This window comes from Mustela erminea, chromosome 20 (assembly GCF_009829155.1).
Source record: "Mustela erminea isolate mMusErm1 chromosome 20, mMusErm1.Pri, whole genome shotgun sequence".
NCBI classification, from domain to species: Eukaryota; Metazoa; Chordata; class Mammalia; order Carnivora; family Mustelidae; genus Mustela; species Mustela erminea.
In genome coordinates, this window is record NC_045633.1 from 39255867 (window position 1) to 39275966 (window position 20100).

At 54.2% G+C, this 20100-nt stretch overlaps 2 protein-coding genes across 3 annotated transcripts in view; one reads left to right on the forward strand and one right to left on the reverse strand.

The window, feature by feature from the left end:
* LOC116581525 (S-adenosyl-L-methionine-dependent tRNA 4-demethylwyosine synthase TYW1-like) overlaps nt 1-7309 on the reverse strand; it is a 203813-nt gene extending 196504 nt beyond the window's left edge. For both annotated transcript variants that reach the window (XM_032328726.1, XM_032328727.1), the window contains exons 1-3: nt 7122-7309; nt 6036-6163; nt 5324-5461 (exon numbers count right to left, since the gene is read on the reverse strand). In XM_032328726.1, coding sequence (XP_032184617.1) covers nt 5324-5461; nt 6036-6163; nt 7122-7125 — 270 coding nt within the window. In that variant the 5' untranslated portion in view covers nt 7126-7309. The remainder of the gene's footprint in view (nt 1-5323; nt 5462-6035; nt 6164-7121) is intronic.
* A 135-nt stretch (nt 7310-7444) lies between these two features.
* Nucleotides 7445-14663, forward strand: SBDS (SBDS ribosome maturation factor). Its single transcript, XM_032328728.1, has 5 exons — nt 7445-8251; nt 8656-8785; nt 10141-10341; nt 12123-12287; nt 13932-14663. Exons 1-5 carry the CDS (start codon nt 8124-8126, stop codon nt 14058-14060), a joined length of 753 nt encoding a protein of 250 aa, XP_032184619.1. The 5' UTR covers nt 7445-8123; the 3' UTR covers nt 14061-14663.
* The last annotated feature ends 5437 nt before the right edge of the window (nt 14664-20100 follow it).

Genomic DNA, 20100 nt, shown 5'->3' on the forward strand with positions numbered 1-20100 from the left:
AGGGGAGAGAATGTGACACAGGAGAAACGTGACCCACTTCTGGAAGACAGAAAGCAACCAGAAGCAGGTTGACAGGGAGCAGAAAGCCCGAGGGGAGAGTCCGTATGTCTGACAGAACCCCGGACAGACTCTGGGCTCAGGAACAGCCACGAGAGCGGAGCCAGGAGGGAAGCCCGGGGCACAGAGGAACGAGCAGCAGCTTGTAGACGGGACAGATGCCTTCCAAGCCCAGGCAGCATCCGCCCTTCGCCCCCCACAGAACACCCGCCGGCTAACCGTCGCTCCCCACCTCCCAGGACGAGAGCGAGGCCCACCGAGCATCCGTTACTTTCGTGGGCATCTACCACGCAGAGTCCGTCCTGGGCGGTATCACCCAACAGTGACAGGACGCGCAGAGTCCCTGCGGGGAGCTCCCGTTCTAGCGGACAGAGACGAGCAGATGTGGAAATGAGAAAAGACACAGCTGGTCAGGTGAGGCCCAGGTGAGGCCCAGTGCTATGGCAGGAGTAAGTCAGGGTCAGGGCGGAGAACACAGGGAAGGACAGGCGTGGGGACAACGGTTATTTACACAGGGAGGGTCAGGACGGGCGCATGAGATGAAAAATAAATAAATATTCGGTCTTTTTCCCTAGTTCCTGGCACAGAGCTCCTAAAACACTTGGCACTTCCTGGCTTTGGTGAGCTAATGAGAGGACTCATGGGCAGGCAGGCCCCAGGTAACCCGGGCTGGGGGCCGGTCAGCACAAAACCACTATGTGATTAAAGGCTTAGAACTTTGAGCACCGTTGCTCCCAGTGAGTTCAATCGTCCATGGCCTAGGATTTGGAATGTCCAGTAAAGCCCCTAAATGACGGGGCTCAGGGAGTCTGTGGGTGCTGCTGTGCTGAAGCGATGGTGGGCACAGAGTGCGCACGGAAGCTCCAAGCCACCCTCCCCGCCAAACCCTGCCCTACGCGAGTCTACCATTGTCTGCGTCTGCCTCGTATCCTTCCTAAAACTGAGAAGCACAGTTAGTCGGACCATTTCCTGATTCTGCGAATCCTTCTAGGAAACGATCAAATCTAAGGAGAGGACTGCGGGGTCCACTTCAGAGCTGGTCCAGTCACAAGCACAGGTGGCCCCTGGGACGTGGGACTGGCACCTGAAGTGGAGACAACCACGCAGACTGCATCCTTACACCCGTGGAGTCTGACAAAAACTCTGCGTTGTTCGTGTCACAACTGGATGGCCAGTGCGGAGAAACGACACGTATGTGGTGCGACAGACTTGAGCGGAGCCTGAAGCACGCGGGAGACCAGCCACGAGGCTGCCCCACGCAGAGCAACGGGTACGTGAACAGGCCCACAGGAGGGAGCAGGCTTGGCAAGGAGGTCAACTGGACTGGAGACGTGAGGACCAAGGACAAGAGGTAGAAGAGACGGTGGAGGGGGCGCCTGGGGGGCTCCGTGGGTTGAGCTGCTGCCAAAGCTCAGGTCATGATCTCAGGGTCCTGGGATCGAGCCCCGCATCGGGCTCTCTGCTCAGCGGGGAGCCTGTTTCCCTCTCTCTCTGCCTCTCTGCCTACTTGTGATCTCTGTCTGTCAAATAAATAAATAAAATCTTAAAAAAAAAAAAAAGAAGAGAGAGAGAGAGACGGTGGAGAATCGGGTGCGAGGGCCTCCGGCCACTGGGAGGGCTCGGATTCACTCTAAGTGAACAAGGAGGGCATTGCTGGGTTTTAAGCTGAAGGGAATGTGATTTCGCGTAAGTTTTCGAAGTCCTCGAGCTGCCGAGCTGAGAGGACACTGAGGCAGGGGAGGCGCTGAGCAGCACTGAATGAAGGGGACCGGCCAGCAGGGAGGGCACTGCGGTGACCCAGACAAAGGCAGAGGGTGCCGTGAGCCAGAGTGCTGAGAAGCGACCGGCATCTGGATCCATTCTGAAAGTAGAACAAACGGCATTTGCTACAAAGGGCATGGGGGTAGCAGGGAAAAGAAGAGAATTCAAAGATTTGTTGTTGTAACTGGTCAACTGGACACAACTGGGAAGACGGCGTTGCCGTTTACTGAAATGGTAAGGGTTCTACGGGGAAGAAAAAAAAAATGGGGAGTTGAGTGGGACGCCTGGGCGGCTCAATCGGTGTTAAGCCTGTGCCTTCGGCTCAAGTCATGATCCCAGGACCCCGGGATGGAGCCCCGAGTCAGGGTCCTTGCTCAGCAGGGAGCCTGCTTCTCCGTCTGCCTGCTGCTCCCCCTGCTTGTGCTCTCTCTCTCCCTCTTTCTGACAAATATATTTAAGAAAAGGGCAGGGGGAGTTCAGTTGAAGCGTACCAATGTTGAGATGCCTACCGGACGTCACATGGAGACCCACGATAGCCCACTGGACAGGAGAGACGAGTTGAGGGGAACAGTTCAGATTAGAAACGGACACAGACGAAGGCATGCAGGTCAGATCCAGTTCTTCATTTGTGTCTGTGGGTAACAGCTCCCGGGACCCCTCGTGCCGTTCATTTACCCGCGGTCTGCAGCCACTTCCGCACTACAGCGCAGAGCTAAGCAGACGCAATGAGGCACATGGCCGAAAAAACTGCAAACCTAAAAACACAGCATATAAAATAAAATACCTTGCCCTTTACAGAAAAAGTCTGCCAAGTTACAGCTAATGAATAAGAATGGGAAGCTGATGACAAGATCCCTCAGAGCGAGTGCAAATGAAAACAGGGTCTCAGGGACCGTGCCTTGGGACGCTCTTGTCTTTCAAGGTCAAGAAACGAGGAGAAATCTGCAAATGGTGAGGAAGACGAGCCTTGGCTGAGGAGGAGAGAACAGCGCCAAGGCAGACGAAGAGTGAGAATTGCTGAGCACCATGGAAGTCGCTGGGAACATGTCGGGCTGTGCAAGCCTCACAAGAGCGGCCCAAGGCCCACAGGCGCAGGGAAATTAGAGAGTTGGAGTTACGGGCACAGACACACTCAAGGAGCTTGATTCTTAAAGAAAAACAACAACAAAAACCCTGATGTGGTAGTAGATGGGGCCGATAGGGAGCGTGGCCTGCCCCGAGCCACGACGCAGAGCAGATCTGGAATTCGAGAACACAAATCCGTGCACACAGTACCGGAGAAAATCCACAACAGCTACCCCATCGGTCTCTCTTCTACATTAACAGAAAACCCTGGATCACTAAGAAGATCCTAAGAACAAGCAACAGGAAGGAGAAACAGCAGCAACAGAAAAAGTGAGAAAGCAGACAAATCAGGGAAGAGAAGAAACGAATTCACTGAGATATACTTTTTTTTTTTAAGACTATTTATTTGAGAGACAGAGAGATAGCAAGTGAGCAAGCACAAGCAGGGGGAGCCACGAGGCAGAGGGAGAAGCAGGCCCCCCGCTGAACAGGGAGCCCAATGCTGGGCTCCATCCCAGGACCCTGGGATCACTACCTGAGCCAAAGACAGATCCTTAACCAACTGAGTCACTCAGGTGCCCCTACGGGGATATATTCTCAAATTACTAATAAGATAATATAAAAGCTGGAAAAAAAGTGGTGTTTTTGCAACTAAAAACATAATAGCCAAAATTAAACATTCAAAAAAGAAGGTTTGGAATTGAAATCTCACAAACCAGAGAAGAAAGAAAAAGTTACAAAAGAGGAAAGATTTAAGACAAAGAAGCCATCCAAAAGCTCTAACATTCAACCAACAAGAGTCCCAGAAAGAAAAAAATAAATAAATAAAATCGAGGGGAAAAAATTTTTCCCAGGAAATCTTAACAGAAATGCTCACAAATCTTCTAAAGAGCCCAAATGTCCAGCACAACAGCTAAAAAGAAGAGCCAACTTAGACACTGCCTCAATAAAGTTCCAAACATAGGGGTGCTTGGGGCACTCTGTCGGCTAAGTGTCTGCCCTGGGGCTTGGGTCATGATCCTGAGTCCTGGGATTGAGCCTCACACTGGGCTCCTTGCTCAGCGGGGAGCCTGCTTCTCCTCTCCCTCTGCTTGTGCGTGTGCGCGCGCGCTCTTTCAAGAAAACGAGTAAAACAGAAAAAAAGTCTGAAACATCAAAGACAAAGAAATGATTCTAAAAGCTTCCAGAAACAAAAAAAATTAAATCATCGACAAAGGAATGAGGAGACCAGCTCTGACAGTGAAGTGGCACCTTCGAAATTGTAAGGAAAAGCTGATCTCCCCCACCCAGACAGGAACCCACTCAGTGTGAAAGCAGAGTAAAGAAACCCCAATGGCACAGCTTCAAGCAGGGTCGTCCAAACCGTATCAGCAAAGAGGTGGCCCACGATAAAGCCAGTGAGATCCGAGGAGTGTCTACGTTAATTACTATACGGAGTCGGTGAATTTAACATCAATAATCTAGAAACACAGCACACGCAGGTTAAAAAAACAGCCATCAGAGGAACCAAAAACACGGAACAGCTCCAAGGAGATTCACTAGAGAGCACTTTTCATTACGAACCCTCCTCCTCATGCCTGGACTTCGGACAACCGCAAGTACTGATCTGATCTTCTAGAAACATTAAAAACACGCACGAGAGAGGCTATGAATGAGATCTTCTATAAATAACATAAAAGGACTTCGTTTTGGCTGCTCAGATGCCTTTTTCACATTTCTGCCGGTTTCCCACCTCTGTTGCTTACAGGTGAACTTGGCACTACGAGACCCTCAGCTAAGAAGTGGGGAACCAAACCTTCGCTGCACTTCCGGAAAACCAAGAAATATTACTGTGCAAATGTCCACAGGAGGGCAGTGCACCCCTCTTCAGTCCGACACAAAAATAACTGGACACTGACTTTTTTCTTAAATTTCTTTTTCACGTCCACCTTAAAATCCTCTCCTAGAAAGCACTGAACAGATGTGGCCCTCATAACAAGGAAGCCGGCGGCGTATACATCTGCAACACGTATCTAATTTAAACACTATTTGGTAACTATGGTCAACCACTCAACACTATTAAACAAAATACACTTTACTAAGTGGACGTGTGAAGTTGTGAAAGTCAGGCCGCACCGGGACACCGCCGCGGACATTGTCTTTTCACTGTCCCCTACTTCTACGTGCACCATCCGTAACAGGCCTCGAACTCTGTTCTGCGGGGGCAGAGGTAAGCTTCAGAACAGAGACCCTTCGTTACACCACCAACCCGCTGGAACTGGGCCCAAGGAATAAAAACCCACCCGGCACCCCAGAAAGGAAAGATGTAAGCTGGAAAAGGGAAAAAAGAAGATTAAAAAAAAAATTAGAAGACCTATTCCGTAGGCTGTTAGTGGACACTTTCAAGGGATCTTGTACAAGATCAGGAAACCCAAGGAAAAGCACCGCATGAGGTTCTCACCTTTGCGGTTCCGGTCTGGGAACCATAGAAAATCTTCACCCCGGGCACGGAGACCTCCTTCCTTTGAAGAGAGATAGAACCATCTGTCCCCAAATCCCGGCTTGCTTTTGGAACAGATTTCTCCTGGGGGCTCTTGTCCTTGAAGACAAACAAGTGCACAAAGTCCATCAGGTCCGAATCCTCTCCCAACTTCAACAGGGATGAAAACGAGCAGACACCGACGGACTTTACTCTTCCCCGATCCCTCTGGTGTCCTCCTCAAATAATGACCCGTGGGTATACAGTTGGGTCCCTGAAAGGCCGGACCCAGGCTCCTTGAGACTAGGAAGACCCCACTCCCTCCAGGAAAAACCCGCATACACCCCCGGGAGAGGGGCTTCAGCGAAGGGACAGCAGGAGCTACGCACTGATCCTGAGTCAGGGGTGAGGAAGGAGGAGATCCCCGCCCTGTGGTGACTGGGAGCAGATACTTTCTTTACACGTTTACTTCTCCACTGCGGGGCCTTCCCGTAACTCAAGAGCGAGACGCCCCCAGCCCCTCATGAACATACGTATTTAACTTAGTCCACAGTAACTCAGACTCTAAGAACGAGAATAAGTTCTTTAGGCATAAAAAAAAGTCTAGAGACCCCACGACAGTGCAGGCTCCTCCCAGCTCTTCCGAAACCGAGAACCGGCCCCTCCGTGCGCCCGGGAAGAAGGAACCGCTTACCCGCCTCCTGACGACCATCTGGAAGCAGATCCACAGGCTGATGCCACAGGCCAAGCCCACGTACACGTAAAACCTGTTTGTCCACAGCGAGACCCAGGGCGACGCGGAGTCCCAGGCGCCCGCGGGATCTGCATGGGAGCGACACGCACGAGTGACCTGACTGGGAGCGCACGACACGGCTCACCCCAGCCGAAAGGACACAAACGACCTTCGCCTTCACAGACCGGTCGGACGCCGACAGAAGCGGCGCGGCGCGGTCCGCACCGGGGGCGGCAGGACACCGCACGGACGGCGCGCACGCGGGACAGAACGGGACACCGCACGGACGACACACCGGGACAGGACAGGACACCGCACGGACCGCGCGCACCGGGACAGGACAGGACACCGCACGGACCGCGCACCGGAGCCACAGGACACCGCAGGGACCGCGCGCACCGGGACAGGACAGGGCACCGCACGGACCGCGCACCGGAGCCACAGGACACCGCACGGACGGCACGCACCGGGACAGGACGGGACACCGCACGGACGACGCACCGGGACAGGACAGGACACCGCACGGACGGCGCGCACCGGGACACGGCGCTCGGAGCCCGCGACGCTGACACCCCGCGCGGGGCCTGCGCGGCGCTCCCTCCGCGGAGCTTTCCGCCTCGCACAGCCCGCCGCCCGCACGGGGTCCGCCGCCCGCACCCCGCGCCGCCCCTCCCGCAGCCGGAAACGGGCCGAGCCTCCCGGTGGGACCCGCACGCGGGTCAGAGGGCGAGCCCGGAAGGCGGGCGGCGGGGTCGGGGTCGGGGTCGGCGCGCCGCGCGGGAAGCACCGAGGGCCCGGCGCACGCGGGGAGGAGAGCCGGCGCTTCGCCCGCGCGGGACTGCGGTCGGACGCTTGGTCCCCTCCGGGCCCATCCCGAGCCCGCGGGCACAAGCCCGGTCCGCGCCCCGCCCCCCGCGGTCAGCGGCCCCCGCCGGCGGCAGCAAGCGCCGAAGCCCGGGCCCGAGCACCGCGCTCCGCGGGGAGACGCCCCGGGGACGCGGCTTCCTCCCTGCTCCCGCCGCCCGCCGCCCGCCGGAGGGCCCTTACCCATGCTCCTCAGAGCCCGCCCGCGGCGCACAGGCCCCGGGACCGCAGACCGGGAGAGCCCGGCGCCGGCGCGCGCACGGAGGCCGCCGAGCTACCCTGAAGCCGGGCCTGCGCGCTCCGCCGCCTCAGCGCTGGGGGCCGCCATGCCGGTCGCCGGCGCGTCGGGATTGGCTCCGACGGGAAGGGGCGTGCCCCGAGGGAAGCACCGCCCACGGCTCCGGGTGAAGCTCCCGAATTGGTGCGGAGGCGCAAGGGGCGTGTCCAGGGGGGTTGGGCCAGGGAGGCGTGGCGTCGGGGAGAGACCGGCGAGAGACGCGCGCGGGCAGAGGGCAGCGTCCGCCCGACGGCGTGCGCGGCCGCGGCCGGTCCTCGGTGGGAACGCGGCGACCACAGAAAGGGCTTGTTTCGGGGACTGTGGTTGTGGACCGGCGACTCGCTGATCTTGCCGGGCGCGCCTGGAAGGAATAGACACGGACGCACTTAAAGCTAACGTAACCGGCCGTAATCTACCCCAGCGCAAAAAGGGGCAGGAGGACAGAAGGCCGGTAGAGCGTTGATCACCGTGGAAGCGGGGCGATGGGCTCGCGGGGGTTCGTCCTCCTTTTTTCTCAACTTCACCTTAGTTTTCCCGCAAAAAAGAGTTAAGGTGGGGTGGCCCCGAGCTCTGCGGAACCAAGAGGGGCGGACGTTGCGTTTCCGCCCGGTTGCAGAAACAGCCTGTGCACTACCCAACCAGGGCGGCGTAGCTCATTGGCGGAAGTGTATCACGTGAAGGAAGCGAGCCTCGCTGGTCCTCTGCGGAACGACGTCGTAAAACCCGCCCCGCGCAGGCGTTGTTGCTCCCTTTTCTCCCCCGACTTCCGGCACACCCGACGCCGGCGCCGTAGGTCAGCCGGGTGTGGAGAGCCGCGCGGCCCGGGGCTCCACAGCGAGCGCGGGTGGTCCTCAGGCGGGCGGCGCGGGTGAGCCTCGGCGGCTCGGCCCGGTCTGCGCGCGGCGGCCATGTCCATCTTCACCCCCACCAACCAGATCCGCCTGACCAACGTCGCGGTGGTGCGCATGAAGCGCGCGGGGAAGCGCTTCGAGATCGCGTGCTACCGCAACAAAGTGGTCAGCTGGCGCAGCGGCGTGTGAGTGCCGCGGCCGGCGGGCGGGCGGGCGGGCGGGCGGGCGGGCGGTGCGGGGCGGGGGGCGCGGCCGGCGGGCGGGCGCGGTGGGGCGGGGGGCGCGGCCGGCGGGCGGGGCGGGGGGCGCGGGGGCGCGGCCGGGACGCCCCGGGCCCGGGTCCTTCCGCGCGAGGGGCGGAGGGGGGGGCCGTGTCCGAAGGGCTCGTGGAGCCGCTGCTGTCGCCGGGGTCGGCCGCGGTCCGCGGGCGCAGGGTCCCCTCCGCCGCCGTCGGGCCCCGGGACCCCCGCCCGGTTCGGCGCTTCCGGCTCGCGCCCGGGGAGGGGCGGGGCGGCGGCCGCGGTTCGGGGCTCGGGGTGCGCGCGGGGGCGGCCGGACGCTCAGGCAGCGCGTGTCCCGCCGTCGGCAGCGAGAAGGACCTGGACGAGGTGCTGCAGACGCACTCGGTGTTCGTGAACGTGTCCAAGGGGCAGGTGGCCAAGAAGGAGGACCTGCTGAGCGCGTTCGGGACGGACGACCAGACCGAGGTCTGCAAGCAGGTGAGCCGCGGCCGCTTCCCCGCGGGGCTTCGGCCGGTCCCGGGGCGTGGCGGGGGCAGGGGGGGCCTGAGCGGAGCCGAGCCCAGCCTGAGGGCGTGACCCGAGCTGAGTCGGGGTCGGACCGCCGTGGACCGAGCCCCCAGGAGCCCCCGCAAGCTCGCTTCTAAGTGAAACCGCTGACGTGCGGTGGCGTTCGTGTCCGGTGCGCGGCGCGGTCGGCGCGGTCACTGTCTGTCGCGGTCAGCGCCTGTCGCGGTCAGCGGTGCTGCTGCGGTCCTGCCGAGCCCGCGCGCGGGCGCCCCTGTGGGCCCTGGGACGTCTCTGCTACGTGGATGTCAGACCTCGAGCCCCTGTCGCCGTTTCATTCGGTCCCTACTCGCCCGCCCGGCCCCCGCCAGCTCACTGTTGAGCGTCCGCGGGCTTTTCCTTCGTCCCTGTGGGCTGTCCCTGCGCCACACACCGGAGTGAGGTCGCACGGTGCCGTCCTTCCCCGCTTCCCTGCACCGTCCCTCCAGGGCTGTCCCTGTCCCTGCGAGTGGCAGGACTCGGTCTTTCCCGTGGCTGAGTCATGCTCCTGCGTGTGTCCGCACGTCTGCACACGTGCGTCGTGCCGTGCCTGCCTGACCCGTCGGGACGCGCGGCAGCTCCCGGCGCGCACGTCTGCTTGCTGTGTTAACGCTCCGTAGTGCAGGCCTCGGTCTCAGGGCGGCTGCCCCAGTTTTCGTGCCACCAGCGGTGCGAGGGGCTCCCCTTCTCCACGGCTCCACAACACTCACCGTTTCGTGGTTTGGGTTTTTTGCTCCAGTAACTGCGACAGGTGGGCGGTGGTGACTGACTGTGGTTCTCATTGGCGTTGCCCCGATGGCAGGGGACGTGAGCCTCCTTCTGTCCGTCTGCTGGCCCTGCGTATGTCTTCCTTGGGAACTGCCTGTTGAGGTTCTCTGCTCTTCTTAATCACATCGTTTGGGTTTTTTACTGTGTGGCATCATTTTTTAATAATTCAGGACATGAACAATCTTGCCACATCCTCCAAAATTAAGTCTTCTACTGACCTGCTGTACTTTGTCCGCTTATATATTTTTAGCGTAATGTACCTGAAGGTGGAATTTCTTTTCAAGGTTTTCACTGTTGACCACCTGTGCAATATTGCCTTTTCCCCTGCCCCACCTACATACAAGATCTGACGGCACAAGTTAATCCAGTGTCTCCTGTAGGTGCAGCTCAGACCCTTACTGGTGTATCGGTAGCTGAGGAAGATGGGATTTAATTTCTCCCCGAGTTGTTAATTCCTGTGGTTAGTTCACAAATAACGTACACTGAAAACATTGTTTTCTTAAATCTGTTCGGTTTTCTAGATTTTGAGTAAAGGGGAGGTCCAGGTGTCAGATAAAGAGCGGCAGACGCAGCTGGAGCAGATGTTCAGGGACATAGCAACCATCGTAGCCGACAAGTGTGTGAACCCTGAGACGAAGAGACCGTACACGGTTATCCTGATTGAGAGAGCCATGAAGGACATCCACTATTCGGTCAAAGCCAATAAGAGTACAAAACAGCAGGTGAGCAGTTTTCAGTGTCAGACTTTTATCCAAATAAAAGTCCGTTTCCTCTGAAGAAAATAAGAAAATGATCTGTAACACGGTACTACTTAGAAGTAGTGGGGTAGAGGTTTTGGGACGGGGGAAGGAAATGAAGGGGGTTGTAGGGAGGAAGAGTGGAATTCTTTTTTAACAAAGCACAAATGTACTACGGCTCCCCTCTTCCTTTCTGAACCAGTCCTTTAAAGATAAAACTTGGGTGTTTTTTTTTTGTTTTTTTTTTTAAGATTTTATTCATTTATTTGACAGAAAGAGAGATCACAAGTAGGCAGAGAGTCAGAGAGAGAGAGAAAGAGAGAGAAGCAGGCTCCCTGCTGAGCAAAGAGCCCGACACGGGGCTCGATCCCAGGACCCTGAGATCATGACCTGAGCTGAAGGCAGCGGCTTAACCCACTGAGCCACCCAGGCGCCCCAAAACTTGGGGTTTTTTTTAAAGATGTATTTATTTATAGGAGAGAGTGTGCACTCGAGCGGGGGGAGGGGCAGAGGAAGGTGGGGAGGGTCTCTAGCGGACTCCACACTGAGCATGGAGCCCACCACAGGGCTGGATCCTACAAACGTGAAACCATGACCTGAGCCAAAGCCAAGAGTCAGATACTTAACTGACCGAGCCACCCAGGCACCCCAAAACTTGGATTTCTAAAGAATCATTTCAGCTCTGTATTTTGTATTTTTTTATTTACACATATTTCATGTGCCACACAAAAAAGTCATCTTTTTATAGGGTGTAATTCAGTGGCATGTTCACGAAGTTTGTGCAGCCTTCCCTGTTACCTAATTTGAGAACATTTCTGTCACCACCCAGAAGAAACCCTGTCACCATTAGCAGTCACTCCTTGTTTCCTTCCTCTCACGAGTGTTTGGCAAATTTGTTTTTTGTCTCTGCGGACTTTTCTATTCCAGACATTTCGTAGAAATGGAATCAAGTGGCCTCTGAAGGTTCATACCTGTTACAGTACATCAGTGCTCATTCCTTTTTAGGACTCAGTAGTGACCATTGACGGAAAGAGTGTATTTTGTTGGTGGATATTTGGGTGGTTTCTACTTTTTAGCTGATAATGTTGCTACGAAATTCTGTGCGTACGCTTTTGTGTGTACATGTTTGCATTTCTCTGTACCCAGAAATGGAATTACTGGGTCATACGGTGGCTATATTTAACTCTGAGGAACTGCCGTGCCATTTTCTGAAAGAGCTGAGGCATTTTACGTTCCCACAGTCCATGCCCAGGGGTTCCGGTTTCTCCACGTCTTTGATGACGTTTGTAATTAATCTGCCTTATTTGCTAGAGCCATCCTGGGTGTATCCTTCTGGGTTTGGTTTGCATTTCCCTGATCCCTGTGATTTTGGCATATTCTCATGTGCTTACTGACCCCAGTCCTCAGTGGGGAAAACACAGTCTACGTCCTTTGACCCTTTCTTAATGATCTGTGTCTTCATCATCCAGTCGTAAGCGTCCTGTACGCGTTCTAGATGCTGGTGCCTCATCAGACGTGCAACCTGCTTGTGTCTTCTCTTCACTGGGTTGTCTCTCTACTTTCTTGACTGTTTTATGAAACACAAAGGTTTGTCTCCTTTAAGTCCCAATTTATCACTTTTTTCCTACAGTTACTCCTGTTCTCTGTGTGCTAAGGACTGTTGCCCGATTCAGCCAGATAGAACCCACTTGGTTTTGGATCCCTTACAAAGAAATGCAGCAGAAGCAGCAGCGAAATGCCCATCGTTGTCCATTTTGTCTTCCTAGGCTTTGGAGGTGATAAAGCAGTTAAAGGAGAAAATGCAGATCGAACGTGCCCACATGAGGCTCCGGTTCCTTCTCCCCGTGAACGAAGGGAAGAAGCTGAAAGAAAAGCTCAAGCCCCTGATCAAGGTCGTCGAGAGCGAGGACTACGGCCAGCAGTTAGAGATTGTAAGATGAACACACTCTTGTTCCCATGCTTCCGTCTTACCAAAGTCGTCTGTTCTGTGGTCATAAGTGCGTAACAGACACTTAGAGGGTGTGAACAATAAGACATTCCCAAGACCTCTGACACAGAATTAAGTAAGGATGTCGAGGTCTAAGTAAAACTAAGTTGTAGTTAAGCACACTTGGGATCTTGTTGTTGTTGTTAAGTCCGTGCTCATTTTGGAAGAGTGACTATTTTACAGGGAGTGTTCTGTTACAGAAAATTGGAAATAATACTAAAAGCTGGACAGTCTTATATACCACAGAATTTTTTTTTTTTTTTTGAAGATGCATTTATTTGAGAGGGTTTGTGGGGGCAGAGGGAGAGGGAGAATCTCAAGCAGCCTCCCTTTTCAGTTCGGAGCAAGACCCTGTGCTCAGTCCCACAGCCCTGAGTTCACAATCGGAGACAAAACCACAGGTCAGATGCTCAACCGACTGAGCCACCCAGGCACCCCCTACCACAGGACATTTGTAGAAGCAACAGAAACCTTGTGTCCTGGGTCCTCTCCCCACGGTGTTAGACACAGTATAGGGTCCGGTGTCTGCAAATTCACGCCTTGAGATTCTGCAAGAGCTCCCGCGTAAATGAGCTCTAGACGGGTCGTTGCCTGTCACCGCAACGTGGAACAGCACAGCTGACGTTTTGAAGTTCTCAGATCTTTTCAGAACTTCACATGTGATTTTAAATGGGCCTTTGAGCTTCTTTTTCTCCTTCAGATGTCCATAAAAAGCGGTGCTTTCACAAAACTTTAAATGTTCGTGCTAAATTTTAGTGCAAAAGAACCATAGTATTCTAGTCCCATTCACTTTGTAGCCAAGGAATCCAGACGTCCTCAGGCAGGAAGCGGACACCTGTGCCCAGGGCTCACACGCACACTTAGAGACAGAGGTTGCTCTGGCTACCTACATCCAGCAATTGGAGGACTAGGTGTTTGCCCAGAGAGTACAGAAACACTGATTTGAAGAGGTGATGCAGCCAGATATTCACAGCAGCAGCAGCCACAGCCACACTACGGAGCGAGCCCGAGTGTCCATCAGCTGCTGAAGGGAGAAAGAGGTTGCAGTGTCCGTGTGCAGTAGACCGTGGTGTGGCCAACAGAGTGAACGAGATGGGCCATCTGCAGCAGCGTGGCCGGAGCTAGAGACCGTCAGGCCAAGCAAAATAAGTCCGAGAAAGTCAGATACATGATTTCATGCACATGTGGAATTCAGGAAACAAAACATGAACATAAGAGAGGGGAAAGAAAGCAGCGGAGGGAAGCAAACCATAAGGGATTCTTCGTGAGGATAGAAGACAGACCGGGATGATGGGGGGGTACCGAGGGCACTTGTTAGGATGAGCGCGAGAGGTTACTGTGTAAGCCATGAATCCCCGAATTCTGAAACCAGCAGTGCACTCTGCTGATGAGAGTTTAAATAAGAACTGGGAGGGGTGGGGAAAGACAGGCTGGACTCGAACCCGGTCCGGTGCCCGCTGCGTGATCTTGGCTCTTGCGCTGTAGAGCTCGAGCAGTGGGCACACTCGGAAAGTGCGTGATTGTCCCCAGGATGGTGGTGCCGTGTCGCTCTGTCTTCGCGAGGTGAGCAGTTGTGTTCGTGTTTCAGGTGTGTCTGGTTGACCCAGGCTGCTTCAGGGAAATCGACGAGCTGATAAAAAAGGAGACGAAGGGCAGAGGTTCCTTGGAAGTCCTCAGCCTGAAAGACGTGGAGGAAGGAGATGAGAAGCTGGAGTGACGCCCGACAGGCTCCGCAGCTCAACACTACAGCGCCCTCTTCCCCACAGTCCCTCCTCTCTGGTCCGCCAGACTCGTGCTCAGACTCTGACGTCCGTCCTTGTGCTCCTGTGTACACAAACACACTCTTCTGATAGGTAGTGCGCTGCAGGGCTCACTCAGTTTTAGTCATAAGGTAGGGTTTGGGGCAAAAATGAAAAATCCAAGACAGTGAGGGCAGAGGAGCGTTTTGCTGCTGTCTCGTGGCCCAGACTTTCTGGCCTGCAGATGATCTGAGGCAAGTCCATGGGGAAACAGTTAGACTTTATATGTTGTGACAGGAGACAAAAAGGAAGTGTTTGTTAAAGAAAACATAATGTCCTATTCTGACTTAACTAGAGTGTGGCCTCATCCATAGCTTAGACAATGACCTGAGCATCTGGAAGTAGCTCTGGGGTGACCCAGGACTGAAGCGGTTCTCACTGACCATGCGGCCATAACCTTCGTGATTCCCGGTAAAGAATAACATAACATCATCGGTTTCTGACCCTTAAAGTTTATAATATATGTTAACAGAGTGGAATTCTACGTAATCAGTAAAAGCACTATTTTTTATTGAATGACAGCGTGTGTTTCTAGACCGCTTCCTTTCCTCTGCAGCTGTCCAGTGCTCCAGGGGGTTCTCAGCAGGGCGAAGTAAGTCCCGCAAGGGGTGCTTAGAACAGGGCCTGTTCCAACGGACACCGGGTAAGTCTTCGTGATTTGGGAAGTAACTGAATACAATTATTTTGATACATAAGCACTTAAGTGGACAATATGCAAGTTTTCTAAATTCTACTTATCTTCAGAAAAGATGTTGTAGAATACAAATTGGGGTTTCACTCAAAATTAACGTGGTTGTATTTTGTGGACGGAAGTTTTTAACTGAAGGAGTTTTGTATTTGAACAGGCCCAGATGGGTTTTACAAGCACACACGATTCACTGCTAATGCAGCTCCTCAGAAATGGCCCATTTAAAAATAATTAATGGAAATTGCAAAGTCAAACTGTTCCTCACAGTGTCAGAAGAAATGTTCCTGCTGGATGTCTTGGGAACACACACTTTCTGTCACGCTGCAGTGAGTTACCCCTCTGCGCCGGTCCTTGAGGTGGCGTTCTCACGGACTCCACGTTCCCGGTGAAGTTCATTGTTTCATGGAGATGATCTAAACTTGAAGGCCCAGAAGATAATTTTTAGCCAGTGAGGCTGACACTTTATCTCCATCTTCGACCGTGTTTCAGGTTGAAAATCCTACTCACTGGGAATGTTCGTTTAGCTGCGTCTTGAGTAGGAAGGTTCAACGGTTAGATAGCCCCTTAAGTTTGTCTCATTATTCATCTTAAAAGCTGGAGCCTTAAGAAATGTAAAATGTAGATCACGTCATGAGTCACACTTCTGAGCCTATAAAAAGTAAGTTTTTACCACATACTAATCTCATTTCTCAAAAGTAGTTACATGGTTGTGCTGTGTTACTTAAAACAACAACTTACTGGAGAGAGAGGCGGGGGGAGAAGGGGGAGCAAGGGAGAGGGACAAGTAGACGCCACACTGAGTGCGGAGCCCAGCGTGGGGCTCTGTCCCAGGATCCAAGTTCATGACCTGAGCTGAAGCCAAGAGTCAGTTGCTCAACCGACTGAGTGACCAGGCACCCCACACTGTGTAACTTTTGACCAGAAATTATTACCAGGCGATTGGTAGAAGGGAAGTATCCTCAAGGTAGTTCACCATGTTAGACCTGGTTTCTGAGCAGGAGGCAGTGTAACACCCCAGCAGACGTTTTAATGTAAAAATTAGTCCTCCTTCAGGAATAGCAAGTAAACAGCGTAGGGACAAAGTCTACCGCAAAACACGGAATTTCTAGCCAATCCACTTCTTTCCAAGTTCTCGTTTCCTTGGCTTGGGTTTCCATTCGCTGCTTCTCAAGGCTCTATTTTGTCCTCGTAGATACTCTGATTTCCAAAACAGCTGCAGAATCCGTGAAATGCAAGTGCCCCTTGGCCCCCTACCCTCCAGCCTCCAGTCCCCACACTCACTCTGCGCACTTGCAGACGCCGTCATGAGCAAGGCGGGCGGGGGGGTGGGTAATTCGCCAAATTTCTGTTTACTCACTCCGTAATACCCCTGCCCAGGGCTCCTGGGTGCCTCCCGTTCTCAGATGTGTTCACAGGAAAACAGATTCCTCTTCAAAGGACCAAAGAATGTCAAATGACAAACCTCTCTCTTATAGGTCTTCATCGTTTTAAAAATTCATGACAGCTGTTGCATTTTCTGATTCCAGCTCTCTACAGTAAGAATCAATACAGTTCCACCTTCAAGTTTTGCAGAAAAATTAGGAGTGTACTCAGAGCTTTTCAGAGAATTCTGAGCAATTTCTCTACCAAATTTGCTCAAACAAAACAATGAGAATGGCTGAATTCTCCCTGCATGTTTGCTAATTCAGTCCTTTCTGTATTACAGCTGACCCTTCAATGGCTCAGGGGTTAGAAGTTCTGGTCCCTGCCCTCCCCACCGGGGGAAGCGAGTAGTCCGAGATCCATGTAACTTTGGACCCCCAAACACTCAACCACTGATAGCGTACTGTTAACCAGAGCTCCAATAACAGAACGAATCGATTAACACATAGTTTACACGTGTGTATCATATACTGTGTGTTTAATAAAGTAAGCTAGAAAAAGAAAATCATAAGGAAGAAAAACACATTTACAGCACTGTACTGTCTTTACCAGAAAAACCTGCATATAAGTGGACCCACAAGGGACAAGCCAAGATGCTCAAGGGTCAACTAAACAAACACAGAGCTTTGTGTGACTCGTGTGTCTTGGGGACCCGCTCATGACTTTGGCTCTTCCAGTTCAGCAGTTGTGCAAGAGCGGTCCCTGGGCCCGCAGCATTAGAACCTATTGGGAACTTGTTAAAAACACACATTCTTGAACTTCGCTCCAGACCTAACGAATCAGAGACCTGCGGGCAGGGCCCAATCGTCTGTTGCAGTGATCTCTCTGAGTGATTCAGATGTGTTTGTAAGTCAATATTTTAAGCCAAGAACAAGTATTTAGATTGTTCAGAGCTCGGATGGGGACACGGGAAAGCCGAGAAGCCAAATGCATATGAAGGAAAGCCTTTCATTCCTGCGAGCTTTCTGCAACATTTTCTAGAAACTTGATGACCATCTGGGGAGGCTAAAGGAACTAAAAGAAAGCATCAGACAGATTTGTTTTAAAGCATTATAGGATAGAAGAAGCCCCAAGTCTGAAATGAATTCGGACAAACGGGAATTTAAATCTTACCAGTTGCGTCAACTTGGTACGGTGCATGTTCAGTGTTTGTCAAACCCGCAACCCTTCCATCGCTTTTCTAGAACCCATCGTTCCGTCTCTCTGGAGCTGGGGCACAGGCGTGCGAGAGCATACGGTTCCAGGGGCCCCAAACGGACCAGGTCCAGTCGCTCGCAGAGAGACAATTGACAGTGAAACAAGAAAGGAATTTATTCCAGTGAGGCCGACACTGGGAATGTAGTGGACTAGCGTCTCAAAGACTGTCTCCAAGATGCTGAAAATAATCCAGGTTGATAGGAAAAATGTGGGACAAAGTCGGAGGACACGGGCAGGCGGCCGTAAAGGTCAGGTCATCACTGTCTTGGGATCAGTCACAGGTGGGGTCTGGCTGGCTCAGGGCCATCTTTGCTGGAGCAGGTGGTTTCACTTCCCACGGGGAAATGATGCTTTGCCTGCAGGCTCTTTTGCTGAGTTCAGAGATAGCTAGAAAGACCTTAATGCATTACAAGGTTTGAAGTCCAAATGGAGGTGGTTGAAATCCTTGGTTTCCACACATGGAGAAACTTGTAACTGTATGTGTGGCCTGGCCACAGACCCTACTAAGACGCAGTCGTCCCTGTAAAAAGCTTAGAGTTGGGAGCGACGGTCAAGTCTTCAGCAGGCAGCCGGCCCTGGAACACAGGGTTTCAGGAGCTACTACGGGGCCACCGTCCTTCTCTACAAGGACGAAGAACCGAGAGAAAGGAGCCATTCTGCAGTGGCCGGAAGGACGCATCGGGGTGCGTTTGCAGGCTCCCAGCTCCTTCCTGATCCAAGTTCGAGGTCCTCCTGGCTCTGGTGGCAGGTCTGACTGTGGGCTCAGCAGAATGTCCCTGGACCCTCCCTGCCCCTTCCTGCCCCTCCCTTTTCGGTTCCTTTGCAAAACTGAGCTCTAGTTGGTTTCTGTGACTCACGACCAGGAAGGCTTTGCTCAGACATGTGAGTGATTACCGAGTTTCACCCAAGGTCAAGGTCTGCGTTTGCGGAAGGAGGCTCACAACTGCTGCCTCATCAATTGGTGATGACCTAAAGTGAGTTTACACTCAGAAGAGTGTCTAGAACACGGTGGGCTCAGTGAACTGCCCCTTCGAGTCAGGAGCCTGAGCTCCGTACGCCCCTCCCTGGTCCAGCACATGAGGACCGGGTGGCTCCCCCCACTGACCCTAAGCTGGGGCGACCACAGATCACTCGTTCTCCCTGGCAAGGACATGCGGACAAGGTGCCTGCCGGGGATTTCACTATCTAAAAACACTGCATTTTTTAAAAGCTTCTTTCCTTTTCTGTGATGACTTTGCCAGGCTCTTTCGGAACAAACCTTTAAGACGACAAACACAGAGCTTTTGCTTCCTTGATCCACAGCAAATCTGTAGACAATGCCGGGTGCTGGGGACACAGCGGCAAGCGAGACACAGTCTTTGCCCTCCAGGAGCCGCAGGTGATGAAGGAGAAACGTCTGAAAACACATCAGGGTACGTGCGATGGGACGGATGCACATTGTACTCTGCTGTGCTCAAGTCTGTCCACGGACTCAAAAACCACGGAGAAATCAGATGTGCCTGCTCCCCTCTCCCTGGAGCAAACGCTGTAGATGCTGCTCCACTCAAAAGATTTACTGGGGTGGGGGTGGGGTGGGGGGGCCTTGATGCTGCAAATGTGAATTCCATTTGCGTCCACACCAAGAGCTGTGTGGTGTGTGTTTTCCTGTGAAACAGTGAATTGTGGCAGATGTTAAAATACAATTTCTACCGAAATGGGAAGGCAGAGATGAAAAATACGAGATTTCTGGTTTTGCTTCCGGCAAAGCATCCAGACGGACTTTATGTTTACATTTTACTCACGTGTGTGTTTCCCCAATAAGCCCTGGCAAGAGAGAGTGGGAGGTGTTCTTGCAGCAGATGCCGGGGTCCCCAGACTCATCCCTGCGCAGATGCGCCCCAGCATCCGTCTGAGCTGGAGGCACTGGGCCCGCCCGTCTGCTCCGAGGGCCCCGGGCGGCCCCACCCGCCTCGCAGACCGCGGGAGCTGGGCCTCCAGTCGTGTGCCCAGGCGGGGTGGACCGCAGCGGTCCCGGCGGGCCCCAAACCTCCAGACTCGGAACAGCTTCAGAGAAAACGAAACTTCCCGAAGGGAACGGCTCGGACCGTTCACCTTCCCTGAAATACGCGTTTTTTAGTAACGAGAGCCTTTGGGGCTTCTTGAGAAACCCTGGCTCAGGCTCTCTTCGCCCCACACGGCCCGGCGGGACCCGCGGGGACAGCCGTCCGAGGAGCAGCACCGCGTCCACCAGCCGCGAAGCGGCCCGAGCGCGGGGGCTCCCGCCCGTCCCGCAGGCGCCGCGGGCGCCCGAGGACAGCGGCGTGGGGAGCGGTCGCCAAAGCCGCAGCCATGGCCTGGGAGTGCCCCTTTAGGTCTACTGACTGGTTTTGAAAGGACCTTATTTACTCACGTATTCGAGAGAGAAGAGCACAGGCGGGCAGAGGGGCGGAGGGAGAGCGTCGCGCGGACCCCCGCTGAGCCGGGGGCCCGATGCGGGGCTCGATCCCGGGACCCCGGGATCCTGACCCGAGCCGGAGGCAGAGGCTTCCCCGACGGAGCCCCCGGCGCCCCCGGTCTGCTCCTGTCTGGGACGGCGGCGCCGGTCCTCACGGGCAGCCCCGCGCGGCCGGCCGGCGGCGCGAACCCGGGCACGCGCGAGCACAGGCGGCCTG